At 48.3% G+C, this 12016-nt stretch overlaps 4 protein-coding genes across 4 annotated transcripts; 3 read left to right on the forward strand and 1 right to left on the reverse strand.

The window, feature by feature from the left end:
* Window positions 1–82: 82 nt before the first annotated feature.
* On the forward strand, window positions 83–1173 carry DEU56DRAFT_811066 (thioredoxin-like protein). The gene is made up of 5 exons (XM_041353538.1): window positions 83–150; window positions 207–227; window positions 277–381; window positions 431–937; window positions 989–1173. Exons 1-5 carry the CDS (start codon window positions 118–120, stop codon window positions 1037–1039), a joined length of 717 nt encoding a protein of 238 aa, XP_041207192.1. The 5' UTR covers window positions 83–117; the 3' UTR covers window positions 1040–1173.
* Window positions 1174–1702: 529 nt separating this feature from the next.
* On the reverse strand, window positions 1703–4053 carry DEU56DRAFT_902193 (uncharacterized protein). Its single transcript, XM_041356588.1, has 7 exons — window positions 3519–4053; window positions 3370–3418; window positions 3126–3200; window positions 2578–2854; window positions 2306–2463; window positions 2063–2131; window positions 1703–1855 (listed from the first exon to the last, which is right to left on the reverse strand). Exons 1-7 carry the CDS (start codon window positions 3725–3727, stop codon window positions 1790–1792), a joined length of 903 nt encoding a protein of 300 aa, XP_041207193.1. The 5' UTR covers window positions 3728–4053; the 3' UTR covers window positions 1703–1789.
* A 797-nt stretch (window positions 4054–4850) lies between these two features.
* On the forward strand, window positions 4851–7283 carry DEU56DRAFT_739092 (uncharacterized protein; the record flags this gene model as incomplete). Its single annotated transcript, XM_041348699.1, has 2 exons — window positions 4851–5169; window positions 5227–7283. 2 exons carry the CDS (start codon window positions 4851–4853, stop codon window positions 7281–7283), a joined length of 2376 nt encoding a protein of 791 aa, XP_041207194.1.
* A 2152-nt stretch (window positions 7284–9435) lies between these two features.
* On the forward strand, window positions 9436–11022 carry DEU56DRAFT_419948 (uncharacterized protein). The gene is made up of 7 exons (XM_041346139.1): window positions 9436–9785; window positions 9834–9881; window positions 9933–10007; window positions 10057–10101; window positions 10153–10324; window positions 10375–10733; window positions 10809–11022. The coding sequence occupies exons 1-7, from the start codon at window positions 9649–9651 to the stop codon at window positions 11014–11016; spliced, it is 1044 nt and encodes a 347-aa protein (XP_041207195.1). The 5' UTR covers window positions 9436–9648; the 3' UTR covers window positions 11017–11022.
* The last annotated feature ends 994 nt before the right edge of the window (window positions 11023–12016 follow it).

Here is a 12016-nt window from a genome sequence, read left to right on the forward strand (position 1 = left end):
GAAGGACGCGTCTTGGAACCTTGATAGGAACGCGTCCTAAACACGACCAAATTTAACTGGCTATAAAAGCTGAAGTGCAGGCAAGTCAGTTAAAGAAACCCCGCAAGCGAACTCGACATGCCTGAGCAACTGACTCTGTACTTACATAAGGTGAAGTGATGACTACGTCCTCCTAGAATTCCACTAATGGACTCGTGATAATCCAGATTTCTCCTTACAGCCACAGAGTCAGTGTGTGCTTCAAGATCTGGTGATCGCCATTGATGTTGCTTGTAGATTGAGTTGGCGCTTGCGGAAGCGAACATCAAGTACAAGGCTCACCAAGTTGACCTCTTCAATAAACCCGAATGGTTCGCTTCCAAGGTCAACCCCATTGGCAAGGTCCGCACTGATTCCGCAGTTTGATTCTCATTCTGATCGTTGTGATCAGGTACCCGCGATCACCTACGGTGGTCCAGATGTCGACCCCAGTGACCCTTCCCCACTATCGTTCAAACTCGCAGAATCCAACGTGATTCTCCAATTTGTCGCAGAGCTCTACCCAGAGTCGGGGCTACTCCCAAAAGACCCCGTCGAGCGCGCTAAAGTGCTGTTCTTCATGGACACAGTTGACCGTCACTTTGATAAACCAGGTAACGAATGGATGTATGGTCGCGCAGATTCCTATGAGGGGTATCTGAATGGGGTCGAAATGATTCAAGGGCTTTTGTCCGAGAGTGGTGGGTTCGCTGTGGGAGATCGTTATACCATCGCCGACGCGTGCATTGGGCCGCTCCTTTCGAGGTTGAAAATCACCTACGAAACTGACATCGGAGCATTCCCCGTTGGGCAGGGTACCAAACTTGGGGAAGAGTTGAAAGTGCCCAAGTATGCCAAATTTATGACATACGCCCAGGCCATGCTGGAAAGGCCGAGTCTGAGGGACACGAACGATGAGGTACGTTTGTGCATCGAACATCTCGCTCTCACTGAATTGTAATATGACCAGACATACCTGGCGGACATATGGAAGACATTGATTACTGAACGTCGAATCTGAGGTGACAACTTGGTTGTACCTTACTGGAAAGAAAATACCCCTTGGTTGTGATGCATGTATATATGTGATAATACAGCACTACTTGACTCAATACTGCAAATGTCGTTTATTATGGCGCTGGATCTGTTCAACTATTCTTACACACAATATGCACACATACACAAAGGATTTACATAACACAGAGTCGCGTACCGTTGCCGAGATGTATCAGGATGCTTTGGGATTAGCGTGACTTCCCGTTTTGGTAACACCGCACGACGACAAAATCGAGCTCGCTGTTGAGGACAGCGAGCTCAAATAGTTGCCCAATCCTTCACCCTTTTCACTGGTTCTTTTGAGGGGAAAAAAAATCAACTGTAGCTAGTTAAATATGCTATTTTGACCATATATCTTCCAAACTTACAATATTCACCCATTCCTGTCATGTATTTATACTGGGCGCTCTGAGGGGCTTATTATGGGCTCAATTAATGATGTATTCATTGTATAAATATATTATAACTTCTACAAAGCCAGAAGTATTCAATTAGAGTCCAGAAAATACCAGAAAAGCGGTCAGGGTGGGGGGAGGAGGAGGTGGGGAAGGAGGGTTGTATTGTCCAAAAGTAAGCATAGTTAACTAGCTACAGTTGATTTTTTTTCCCTCAAAAGAACCAGTGAAAAGGGTGAAGGATTGGGCAACTATTTGAGCTCGCTGTCCTCAACAGCGAGCTCGATTTTGTCGTCGTGCGGTGTTACCAAAACGGGAAGTCACGCTAATCCCAAAGCATCCTGATACATCTCGGCAACGGTACGCGACTCTGTGTTATGTAAATCCTTTGTGTATGTGTGCATGTTGTGTGTAAGAATAGTTGAACAGATCCAGCGCCATAGTTTATAATTATTTGAAATCACTCGTGCGTAGCTCACAAAATCAATAGCAAGGTAGGGTAACCATAATTAACACACAGCGCTTGCGTCGCACCCAGCGCCAACTCAATAAACCACTCTCACGGGAGCAGGCGTCTGATCCTTCACACTTACCATTGCAGTATCAGGACCCAGATCAAAAGGGAACTCCTCTGCCCATGTCTTCATAAACCACTGATACGCCTTGGTCAGTCAGGTATTAGGAACACGTATCCGGAAACAGGCCAGGACCAATGCAAAGTATGAGCAGTTGCACGTAGATAGATATACAGCTGACGAAGTGACAACAAACGATTGGTAGAGTGATGTCAGACTGAGCATCGGAGACAGCACGACGAGGTGGCACGTGGAATGCACCAGGGACTGAGTGCGAAGCACAAATTGCCCCAACAGTCCTTCCTGCGCAGGTTGTTGTGTTGCCGACTGTGTTTGAGAAGGCCGTGCATCGAGCGGCCGAGCTATCGCTGACGATGACCGACCAACCTGAGCTTTAATGTTCAGAGGGAGCAGTACGTCTGGAGATTGGATGATACATACAGCAAAATGAGGGACGACCTGATACTTACACTGCTCACCCTTGTCGATCTTTCAGGAGAGACTGTTACGGGTTTTGGTCTTGAGCAACGCACGAAAAAACGGCGCTTTGGACGGACGTTGTTGTAGCGCAACAATGTACTTGGTTGCTGTCGGACTGACTCGGACGGTGTCGAAGGGCGCTGCAAATGTTCCATAAGTGACGAGACGAGAATGTATGGGAAGTCGGGACGCTGGGAATGACGAGAGGGACCAGATGGTGCCGAAGGTAGATATGACTGGGAAGTCAAGGAATAAACAATACGTTATTCTGAAAAAAGTCGCAATTGCAACTACCGGATCTCCATCGTCAGTCTCAGAACCGAGGGATGCCTAGGCCGGACAATATGTATACAAGCATCAGAATGGCTTTTGGACACGAGGCATATGGTATGAAGTAAAGTACACGTCCGTACTAGTCTGATACATGTAGTTGCACATACCACAAGCAATTCACAATCGTGAATGGTAATCGACATTGAATCCACATCATTGAAAACGTGCACATGCCTCAAGGTCAGGGCACAGTCTAGAAATCTAGCGCCAAACAGTGATGGCAGACGGGTTGCCTCGAGGCAAAGATGCAAGAACACACCTAACACACCGGTGCCAGTCTGACCAAGACTGCGTTGGCAGACCCAACATGGCCATATTGCGGGGCGACTGCAATCCTGGCGGACTATGTGAGGTTTCAGCGCTATGGGCGGAGTGGTACTCGTGTCAAGGAGAGGCTCGGGAATGAAAGGGACTTGGATCTAGGACTGACAGAACCGACCCCCCTCAAGTAGTAAGCGCTGCAGCTGAGGGTTGCTCAATTCTAAAATGTCGTTTGGGACCCGAGCACGCACCGTTAACGCTAAACCCGTCCTAAATGGGACTCTGAACCCTTTCCATATGCTAGCGGTGCTCGGGTTCCATTTTAGAATTGACTAAGACTTCAAAAAACTTTTTTCTCCTCATGCCGCAAAATGAGGCAAACGAGTCTTGTTAAAGATACTTCCCATCACCAAGGAAATTGCGTGCTTCGCGACGAGGCGTGCAGGATCGATAAGCTCCTATGTGGAAAAGATTTACGAGCTTGAGAAACTCATTGTAGGTTTCTCGGTTCCCCAACGTGCGCTTGACGCGATTGAAGAAGTGTATATCGTTTGGTGGTTGGTAGGAGGGAAGGGCGGCTGTTTGAGCTTGGATAGATCGGCGAGCCATCTGTCGTTTGAGAGTCAAATAGTCACCTTGAGGGAGCTCTGGGTGCTGCGGAGATGGTGTCCTGCTCGTTCACTTTGCGTTTGCGTTTTTGATGGTCTCTAGCCTGAGGAGATGTTGAAGATCGATGCGACGGCGAAGAGGCTTGCCATCGAGTGGTGTATTTGACCGAGTGCGAGTCGCGTCCTGTTGGGGCTGGAAGTTATCCTTCTTTGGCTTCGTCGAAAAGACCCTGGCTCTTCTCAGCCATGAAAATGGGGATGGGCAGCGCTCGGTCAGTTTTAAACTCCGCCCGTGATTTGCTTTGCAGTGCATAGAGTCGAAACAAGTGTCCAATAAAAAGATCGACTGACACTATACTACCACAACAATCTGACAGAAAGTTTGTATGGAGAAACATGTGTGAATTAACGAGACTTAGGTATTCTATGAGAAAAAAGTGTAAATGGTGCTGGCCTTGGGAGGATTACTCACTACAATGGCATGAAGTGCACCGTTTTTTTTAGTTTTTTTTCATAGAATACAAGGATGGAGTAAAAAGAATACATTTCACCGGATTTTTCAAGTGACACGAGGGGTCGCATTGCTGGGAACCAGTCGATCTTTGAGCACAGTAATGAGCATGCTGACTCAGCGCAAAATGACGCGACGCGACGCGTTTCGATGCGTCAAGAAAAGGATTAACTGTCCAATGCGGCCCCGATACGTCAAAAGGGACCGCTATAACCCAGTCAAACGGCGTTCTCCAACACAAAAGGCTCATCTTACACGCTTAAACTCTAGAACAACTGTCGAAAAGGAGAATAGTCCTCCTGCCGAGATCTGCAGTGCAAGGGACAGTAGTCCAAGTCCTGCAATCGTGGCGCACCTGCAAATTGAGCTCGACACACAACGTGAGAAGACCAAGACATACGAGAAGCGTTACCGCAGCGAGCGCAAGCGGGCCTCGCGAAAGGACAATGCTGCTGCATGTCTTCAGGAGCAGCTGCACTCTCTGCAAGCTTCGAGCTCCGATATTGTGGCAGGAGCTCAGGTGGCCGAAGCGCAGCTCGCGGACACTCTACAACGTGTCAATTGCCTCAAGAGTCGTAACGAGATACTCACGAAACGGAACCGTGCACTGACTATGCGTGCAGCACGTGCATCTGCAGCAAAGCATCACGCCATCGAGAAGACACGCATTCACAGCACCGAGGCCACTACAAGCTCCTTCGCACTAAAGGAGAAAGGCATCTTCACAGACACTTCCCGTGCCATGGTGCGCAATATGGTTGCCACCCTAGATGTACCTATACGGAGTGTTAATGCCACCATTAATGCCGTGGCGGAGGCACTCGGTGTTGAGATCACTGGTTCTGTTAGTGGACACAGCATCCGTCGAATAGTGGCTGAGGGAGGAGTGGCTGCCGAGGCTCAACTTGTTGACGAGATGAACATTGCAAAAGGTATAGAGGCTTACCATGATTCGGAGAGAACAATTGTATCTGAAAATTGCTAAACAGGAGTAACTTTGAGTGGAGATGCAACCTCACATAAAAACATCAATTATCAGAGCCATCACGTCACTTACTCGTTGCCAGATGGTCATGCTGCAACTCGGTTCGCTGGTATCCTGCACGAGGTGAACCACAAGAGTGAAACACAGCTTCAGGGGTGGAAGTCACGTATCGAGGACATGTATGACACCTACAATGATGTCGTTGGGGGTACAGCAGGCGCTCTGGATGTCCGCGACTTCCCTTCCAAAGTGAAGGGGATGCTTACCGATCATGCGGAAGATCAGAAAAAGCTCGTTCGGCTCTTTACTGAATGGAAACGATCGTGTGAGCGAGAAGTTCGAGGGGAGAGGGCCCTTGCCACCTTACCTCCAGATGATGTCATACACCTCCTTTGGGAAATGACAGAATCCCTCGTAAATGAAGCGGGTGGGATAGATGGGTGGGATAGGCTTGGCGTTGATGAACAACAGAGGTGCTACTCCAATGCGCATCACAACCTGCTCGCACAACTTGGACAGGAGCAATTTGATTCACTTCCACAGTCCGAAAAGGATGACATCGACTTCTTCGTGTGGGCTGGCTGTTGCATGCACAAAGAACTTAACGCTGCCAAAGGGGGAAATTCTCGTATGCGTGCCTGGTGGATAGACAATAGTGTCGAGGGTCCGGTTTTATTGATGAACAAGGACAACGTTGCAGCATCTTCTGCAGGCTCGTCAACTGCCAAACAACGTGCTATCCAGGTTTCGACAGGAGGTGCACAAAAAGTCCTGGAACTTGCGGGTGCAGTCTTCCGGCACAAAGACGACAAGAAGGGACAACAGGATTCACTGCGCTATTATTTCGAGGTTGAACTTGGCTACAGAATCCAATGGCCAGACACAAGCAACACACGGTATCATAGCCACGGTGATGCTGCTTGTGAGTATCTCGTAAACGACACACTTTACCTCACATTCCTCGAACTCGTCCCCCTGAAAAAAGAAAGCCGCACATCCACCAATATCGAGTACAATGTCTACCGGGGATTCACATGCCTCAAAACCAAGCAGGAGATGATGTCTTGGGCAACATATAATCAATGTATTACCCACCCGTACCTGCGTACAATTCGGAACTCGACAGCCAACATCCTAGACCTTGGACCAATTCACATGAAGGTCATCTCGCACCTTAATCACATCGTCAATGATATTAATCTAATTCTGGCACCCGACGCTACTTACGAGACATTGACACTCGACGGCAAGCCTTTCGAGCGGCCTGAAGCATTTTATGCTATTCAACGTCTTGCACTGGATCGCAAAACATATCCTCACTTCCCTCAACTCCTCGTTGCCTTTTTCCAGGGGGCTCTCGACACGTGGATTCGATTTTCTGCCGAGTTCGCAGCTGGCGGAGCAATTGATAAGTCATCCCCTTCCCAACGACAGATGGCTCACATGAAAACTACCAATGATGACAATGAGGGTGCCCTTGGTACTATCCGCACATCCCTCCGCCGTGCCCCGCACATGTCATTATCACATTTCAATTCTCGTTTCATGTACAAGAAGAATCAAACGAACACGTACATTGAAAATGTTCTGGACGTTAGTTCACGCCAGAAACTCCGCAAAAAGGCTCGTGAAAGGGACGAGAGTGGCGAGGAGCGTAAACGGCGGTTCGCGCAGGTCGAGTATGATAAAGAGGTGGTGCGGCAGCACCGGGAGCAAGATTTCAAGAAACGAGCACGCCGTGATGCTGCAGGAGCAAAACTTGATGCGGTCATCCCACGTCTCACACTTGAAGATATCACAAAGCTTCGCACCCCAGAGATCGACCTGCAAATTCGTTGGCATCGTCGATTTGACCCTGCAGTACCGGCAGCCAAACACATACCAACCACGAAACAGAAGAAGGTGGAAGTGCTGCTGGAGGCCGTCGGACGGTATTTGAGTGGTGAGGCAACCCCCGGTGGACATCCAACGTCTTCGCAGCCGCAAGCGCTTGACAACAATGCTGTTACATCCCACTTGCTGGAACTAGGGGATGGGGAGGACGAAGCTGAGGATGAATGATGGTTAATTTTCTTGCCAAGTTGTTCGACGTTACATTATACAGCTGATATTATAATTTCTTCGCGCGTGGAGTTGTTATTGGCGTGCGCTAGTCATATTCTTGATACATTCTTGATATTTGCCATCGTGTTCTGTAGCATCGTGCTTACATAATGTCACACTTTGTTTACGGGCGTTGCCCATCCCCAATGAAAATCCTAGAGTCGGAGCGCAAATCGGGATCATTTCGAAAAGGCGGGCAATTTCAGCTCACACTTCGCGCTAAAAAAACACGCATTAGGGCTGAGTTGGAGTGCGCTCACTTCGTTGACGGCGTCAATGGTGTTATGATACTTGCCTTGTTCCGGTAGGGGTGGTCACCGGTGCACGGTGACTTGAGTGTTTGGGTCACTTTGTAAAAATAAAATGAAATTGAATGCACATCATGTTGCCTAATTTGGAAACCAAAGCGGTGGTACAGTGAGGCCGAGACGTTCGTTAACCATTTGCGAAGCGCGGCCGCCCTCAGCATGATGTCATGCAGAAATGCCCGCCTCAAATCATATGGTAGGACCCACCTGGGGGTAAGTTGTACTACTTTTTGGATTTTATACCTCTGTTGACATCAAGACAGCGAGAAGGAAATGAGTGGGCCTTCGACGATGAAGTTGCCGTCGGGGTGACCAGCATACCTGGCAGAAATCTGGAAGACATTCACTGCGGAAACGAGAAAATGCCTGTATCTAGATAGAGTACAGATAGAAGAACTAATCATACCAAAACTGGATACGAGCAAGTACATCTGCCTAAGTCCAAAAAGCTTATGGATTGACGCGATTTTTGGACCCTAACCATACTCCAGTTAGTTATGATATCTATCGTCTAGATTTAAGCTCGTCAAACAAACCATACTCGAAATTGCGTATGGATAGCAGTCAAGTGTATATGTCCTCAGGTATGGATAGCGTGTGGATATAGTATAAATTGAGTCTAGATAGGATACAGATAGCAACAACGAAATCTATGGCTGATCCTCCTACCCCGCTGCCCCTCGATAAAACTGGTTTGTGGGGTTGTTGGCTGCGTTGGAGAACTGCGTGATGCGCCCTGGCATGCGGCTGCATCATGGGTAGCTTTGTTAGCGACAAATAGGGCGGGAGAGGCGGAAGAAGGAATAGTAGAAGCGGTAGCGGTAGCATCAGGCATTTCTATTATCTGAACTGGCCATGAGCGCACAGAAGACAAGAGCGCAAGAGTATGAAAGTACCTTTAGTAGAGACGAGAGGTAGCAAAATAGGATGAGTGTGAGTCCAAATCATTATCGCAAACCAGCAAACAACTGAGGAACATGCTCACCAACACGAGAATACGCTCAACGAGTTGATGCAAAACATCGACGCGATGATGGTGTCTAGTAACATCATGAGACACCAAATTTTTGACAGTAAGTAGAATAAAAACATACCAAGGGGCCGGGTACGTCTGTAATAAACGTGGCACGTATCGTTTCCGGGTACTTGAGAGGTAATTTGAGGCATATGATGTTATCTTCAAACATGAGCATGATGTGGAGTAACTAGAAGAAAGGACTTAGCGATTTTTTTGGCGTGATTTGACTCTTGGACTGTCCCAACGTCTAGATACACCGTTTGAACATGTCTGTACCCTGGTTGGTGTCTGGTTTAGAATGCTGCTTGGACATGTATGGTTTGGTGGTGGGTGCTCGTATCTAGAGTATGGTTTGGGTATGTTTACATCATATATCTTCTATCTGTTTGTCCGGTTTTCTCCAAAGTCTGACATTTACAACGTCCAAATTCCTCACGTCTGGTTTGCGTGCAGATAGACTACTAGGTACGGATCGTGTCCAGGCAGACGGCCTAACCACGTACAGATAGGGTACAGGCATTTTCTCGTTTCCGCAGTGATTGTCGATACTGAGGTGATCCAAGTTTAGCATTCAGCAACCCTGCGCTTAGAGAAGACTTCTTTCTCCATGCAAAAAGTTTTGTCCGTCTGCATTAATAGTCCCCACAGTGTCCTAGCACTGTCGTACATGTGCTTTGTGTACGGTAGATTGTCATCGTAAACCTCACCATCGAGAAGCGAGGTGTCACAGCTTTTCTCCCCGGCCGCTTGAGTGCACTGGCAGGCTGCGTAGCCTATTTTACTCTCGTCTCAACTAAATAACTAAAAGCACAAATAGATATCGCCCATCTCGCTCGCCGGTTTTCAATCCAGTGATATCAGCATGAACGCAAACCACACGAGGCTGTTCATTTCCGAAGTCCACTGGCAGTACTTGAGCAAGCGCACCTCAGCCTCATGCAGATTCTTTCTTTCACCCCACTAGCCTTGTTGTCGAGTAAATAGGCACATATCCCCCATGTCAAGAGCATCAAACACTTCAATAAATTTCCGAAGACCATCGACAGCGAGTGGTGCCGACGGCGGTCAGGATGAAACCCCACATAGCGACGAGCAGCCTCCACCTGAAAGTCAAATCGTAGAACTCACTGGGGGGTAAGTTGTGCCTTTCTTCATTCTATACCTCTGTTGACAATAAGACAGCGAGAAAGACATGAGTGGTCCTTCAACGGCGAAGCAGCCGTCGGGGATGTGAGTGTGTTCGTCTCGATGCTTCTGCGTCTCCCTGATGCAGACCTACAGCTCGGATGCCCCTTCCCGGCCATCAAAACCTCACCAGAACGATACTAACAATGATTCGCCCAACGATTTACCTCAGTAAGTTCTACTCGGCGATCATGTCAAACAATCTCACAGATTGTCCCAGCGAGGCGGCAGGAGTCGTAGTCCAACAGTCAGATCTAAGTGACTTGTGAGCGAAAATAAACAAACCAATTGATTCGCATTGACGACATACCTACAGAAAGAACATTATGAATCAAGTATTGGATGTTCTCCAGGATTCTACCATTGCCTCCAAGAGTGGAAAGGACCTCCGCTCTCGTTTTTGGACAGTATACAGAAAAGTCGCGGAGGAACACGACAGCGACTTCCTTGAGCGATACACCATTGATATGGACATTGTTCTGATCTTCGTATGTTTCCGAATTGCATGCTCATTTTATCATTATTGATGTTCGATCAGTCCGGTCTCTTCTCCGCTGTTAGCACGTCTTTTATCGTAGCAATGGAGTCTAGCCTCAGTTACGACCCCAGCGACACCACAAATGCCCTTCTCACGCAGCTCGTGCAAATCGGGCTCGGCAACCTTGCTGCAGCGGGTGTAGAGCCCGCAGCACCACCATCTGTGTGGTCGCCGCCCACATCGACTGTAAGGATCCAAGGGATCGCATACGCAAGCTTGTGCATGAGCTTGCTCGCTGCATTCGGGGCCGTGCTAGGAAAGCAGTGGCTCGGATACTACAAGGCAAGCCGATATGGTCGCGGGTCGCCAGAGGAACGAGGGAAGCGCAGACAAGAGAAGTTCGACGGCATCATCACATGGTATTTTGATGCTGTCTTGCAATCATTTCCCGTCTTACTTCAGCTCTCCCTCCTTCTCTTTGGGATCGCCCTGAGCGCCAATATGTGGTACGAGCAGCACAGCATTGCCTGGGTTATCATTGCAACCACGGTCTTCGGATTTTTGTTCTATTCCCTCACTTTGATGGCAGCTTTGGTATCTCCCTCCTGTCCATTTCAGACCCCGATATCAACAATATTGTGCATATTGCACGTTGACAGTAAGCTCGTTGTGAACTATGGTGGTCATTATCAATCTAAATGAACATACAGGAACTTTACGCCCGATAGTCAAACCAGCCTTGAGGTATTTCCAGCGGCTGATGACGTCTGTGCACAGTGAGTTAAGTGTTCTTACGTATGTACAGACTTTGATCATTTCATGTTATATTTAGGTGTGCTGCATGTGCTGCATATGCTGCTCTGGATCATCAGAGTCATTTGGATGCTATCGTATGAAGTACTGGAAGGTGACATTCCTAGCTATTATTGCATAGGACATCCAGCGCTCATTTCATTCCTCAGTCGCTGTGCGTGCGGTCTGCTCATTCGCATGGTGCCATCTTCAGCTATTATTCGGCGTGCTTCATAGCTTTGTGCTCCGGCTGCGTTCTTTGGTTGTGCACTCTCCGGCACAGGTCGAGGACTCTGAAGCACAATCGCCTGACCAGACCCTGGTTATAGCCAAGGATCAATCTCACCTTGACCTTGAACTCCGATTAATATCCACCAACGATCTCGAAGCACCTAGCATCAAGTGGCTGCTCGAGACATCTACAGATCCTGAAGTATTTTTCGCCGCTGCTCGCCTGGTACCGCAGGTCGAATGGCCCCTGGATCTTGACGTCTCAGACATGTTGCATCAGCTGTATGATATTTACGAAAGCTGTGTGGATGTGCAGTCGCGCATTGTCCCGTCGTTGGAGGAGAAGGCGTCACTATGTACAATGGCTCTGAGTCATCTGTATTTCGGACGTGCTCTCCAGGCATATACTGGCGATGGCTTTCTTGACAATGAGATATCACGCTCTCGGCGGACAGACTTTGAACTGTTTTACCAGATGTCTAAGAGGTGCAAAGCTCAAGACAACGTGCTTGCCCTGACCGCCAGACTTTCGGACAAGATTTTCTATCATGACCTGCCCCTAATCAAATTTGACGACTCTGCCCTCGAGTGGCTTTCACACATTCTTCCTTACCACTTTGTTGCTGGACGAGTGGACGAAGATGTAGAAAGACTCGCCATAGAAGTAATATCAAGACTG

The sequence above is a fragment of the Suillus clintonianus genome, assembly GCF_016758775.1.
Source record: "Suillus clintonianus strain FC179 chromosome Unknown DEU56scaffold_48, whole genome shotgun sequence".
Lineage (NCBI taxonomy): Eukaryota > Fungi > Basidiomycota > Agaricomycetes > Boletales > Suillaceae > Suillus > Suillus clintonianus.

What these genes read in the sequence shown, in the direction of transcription:
- DEU56DRAFT_902193 (XM_041356588.1), bottom strand. Translation starts at nt 3,727, where the DNA reads ATGGCTCGCCGATCTATCCAAGCTCAAACAGCCGCCCTTCCCTCCTAC. An exon ending in GGACGGGTTTAGCGTTAACG is followed by an intron (nt 3,201 to 3,369) that starts GTGCGTGCTCGG and finishes AACCTCACATAG; the next exon opens with TCCGCCAGGATTGCAGTCGC. An exon ending in TGGGTCCTGATACTGCAATG is followed by an intron (nt 1,856 to 2,062) that starts GTAAGTGTGAAG and finishes ACATACACAAAG; the next exon opens with GATTTACATAACACAGAGTC.
- DEU56DRAFT_419948 (XM_041346139.1), top strand. Translation starts at nt 9,649, where the DNA reads ATGTCAAGAGCATCAAACACTTCAATAAATTTCCGAAGACCATCGACA. An exon ending in GCGAAGCAGCCGTCGGGGAT is followed by an intron (nt 9,882 to 9,932) that starts GTGAGTGTGTTC and finishes GCAGACCTACAG; the next exon opens with CTCGGATGCCCCTTCCCGGC. An exon ending in TCGCCCAACGATTTACCTCA is followed by an intron (nt 10,008 to 10,056) that starts GTAAGTTCTACT and finishes AGATTGTCCCAG; the next exon opens with CGAGGCGGCAGGAGTCGTAG.
- DEU56DRAFT_811066 (XM_041353538.1), top strand. Translation starts at nt 118, where the DNA reads ATGCCTGAGCAACTGACTCTGTACTTACATAAG. An exon ending in TGACTCTGTACTTACATAAG is followed by an intron (nt 151 to 206) that starts GTGAAGTGATGA and finishes GTGATAATCCAG; the next exon opens with ATTTCTCCTTACAGCCACAG. An exon ending in TTTCTCCTTACAGCCACAGA is followed by an intron (nt 228 to 276) that starts GTCAGTGTGTGC and finishes TGTTGCTTGTAG; the next exon opens with ATTGAGTTGGCGCTTGCGGA.